The sequence below is a fragment of the Plasmodium cynomolgi genome (assembly GCF_000321355.1).
Source record: "Plasmodium cynomolgi strain B DNA, scaffold: 0333, whole genome shotgun sequence".
NCBI lineage: Eukaryota > Apicomplexa > Aconoidasida > Haemosporida > Plasmodiidae > Plasmodium > Plasmodium cynomolgi.
The window spans coordinates 1-2,312 of NW_004192850.1; the positions used below are offsets into that span (position 1 = coordinate 1).

Genomic DNA, 2,312 nt, shown 5'->3' on the forward strand with positions numbered 1-2,312 from the left:
TTTACTGAAGTTTCACCATCATTATTCGCACTATTACGTTCACCTGTAATAATATAGAATTATTGTGTATTTGTACTAAATGATGTGCCAAAAGTATGTAATTTTTATTCTTTATATATATGCCCTTCATAAGATAACGGCTGTATATGAGATCGATATTTTTTTATACATGTAGTTGGTTGAGAATATTTATCTCTTAAATAATGTTTACCTCCTACAGATGTTTCCTCGTTTCCATTAAGTAAAACTGGTGCTGAGACTTGAAGACCACTCTGATTTTGTGGTTGTTGTATGTTAGAATGATGATTCATATATGAGTTATGTTCTTGATGAGGGTTTTCAGGGTTTTGTGTCTTTTCTTTTTGCTCTTGGCTTCCTAGACTAGTTGCTTCTTGTTCAGTGTGCGATTCACTTTGAGTAGAATGGCCACTTTGTAATTCCATAGAATTAGGTACACTCGTAAAAGAATTTTGATTAGCCTGTATCTCCTGACCGTTTGGATGAACCAAAGAGTTTTGATCACTAGGAGTTAAATCAATTGCGGGTAAGGAATTATTTGGATCATGATCAGCACTGCTTATATTCTTATCATCACTTATTTCCCTAGCATGTGTTTTACAAGTACTTTCTTCAATAGAAGGAGTTTCACTACTTACCTCACTGCAAGATGTTCCACCAGCAAGTACTTGAAGAGAGTCATTTTTACAGGGATTATCACTACATTGGGCCTTACCCTGTTTAGCTTCAGCATCCGAAAGTGCACTAACAGCACCTTTATCGTCAGTGAGTACATTATCAGCAGCTTTAGTATTATTAACTTCACTAGACAGAGAACTTTCAGTAGTACTTTTAACACTAGGTGTATGTTCAGATGATACAGTAGTATCCCCTATGCTAGCGGTACCTACAGAAGAAAGGGATATCATACAATCATCTGCTCTATCAGTAATATAAGAGGGGAACTTCTATCAGCAGGTTTTCCACTAATAGAGTTTGCGCACCACGATTTTCTGTGGTAGGAACCACAGCAACATTTTTATCAACGGAGAAATGATCTTCATCGGTATGACTGCTAACAGCTTGCCCATCATGGGTATTTCTATTTAGGGTTTGAATACTATGTGCACCGCTTTGATGATTACTTATTTCTGAAGTTTTTCTTGAGGGATTCCAATTGAAAGAGATTCTCCTTCAGAGATACTTTGTGGAGAAGTATCGCTTTGAGTAGTACCTAATGCTTTGTTAGAGGGAATAGTTGGTTCATGTAAAGATGGGTTTCGATTCTCTATTGGTTCATTCAGCCTAAAAGGATGGATAACTTTTGCTTCCGGTTCTTCAAGGTCAGACTTACCAGAAGCTTCCAGAGACGTTGCATCCTGTTCACCATGTGGAAGTACTTGTGGTCTACTTGGATCTTTTCCATCGACAATGCTTTCGCTTTGATCTTGTGGTTTCTGTGTTTCTAAAGTTTCCGTTCTAGAGTCTTTTTTATTCAGTTGTAATATTGCTTCTCCCTCTTTTTCTGCTTCTACTTTTTTTACACAGTCTTGATCTTTTTCGTGGGATATTTCTGTACCATCCTTTGATTCAATGGGTTTCTCATCTTGTGGTGGGATGTAATTAGAATTAGTAATTGCATTGCATTTTCGATAAAAACGGCTTATATCTTCATCATCATCTAAGTTAAGATTTAGCACCCCATTAGTATAACACACTTTATATTTCTCTTTTTCTTCCTCTATATTTGTAATTAATTTTTTGCATTCGTCCTTGAAATTTGCATGTTTCTTTTCTTCAAATTCAGCAATTTTACCTTGAATATCCCCTAAAATTTCAGAATATATATTTAAACACTCACCTAAACCCAAAGTTTGGCTTTTATTATAAACTCTAACGGTTACGCTCCCCATTATATGTTCATTATGTGTTATCACGGTACCTTTTTTATATTTCTTTTAACAATTATATTGGGATAATGATTGATGCATACAAGTAGACACCTTTGCAATTTAGAATTTAATATTCTGTTATCATGACCTTGGCTTGTTGCGTTTACACAAGCAAATATAATAGTGCTAACAAATGATACATAATAATATAATGTAACATATTGTTAGGTTGTTCTAAAAGTGGATATGCGAATCCTTTAAAAGAATAAAATACGAAAATAATTGAACTCAGGAGCATACTTTTAAAGCATTTGTAATATTTTCATGCATTAAATAAATACCTCACAAATGGTGATATATCTGAATACGACGTTTTGAAATTAAATGATAGTTAAAATTTCATATTCACATAGAGTTCATATA

At 34.2% G+C, this 2,312-nt stretch overlaps 1 protein-coding gene across 1 annotated transcript; it reads right to left on the reverse strand.

The window, feature by feature from the left end:
• Positions 1 to 1,138: 1,138 nt before the first annotated feature.
• On the reverse strand, positions 1,139 to 1,910 carry PCYB_003650 (hypothetical protein; the record flags this gene model as incomplete). The annotated part of the gene is made up of 2 exons (XM_004227786.1): positions 1,139 to 1,200; positions 1,232 to 1,910. 2 exons carry the CDS (start codon positions 1,908 to 1,910, stop codon positions 1,139 to 1,141), a joined length of 741 nt encoding a protein of 246 aa, XP_004227834.1.
• Between the last annotated feature and the right edge of the window lie 402 nt (positions 1,911 to 2,312).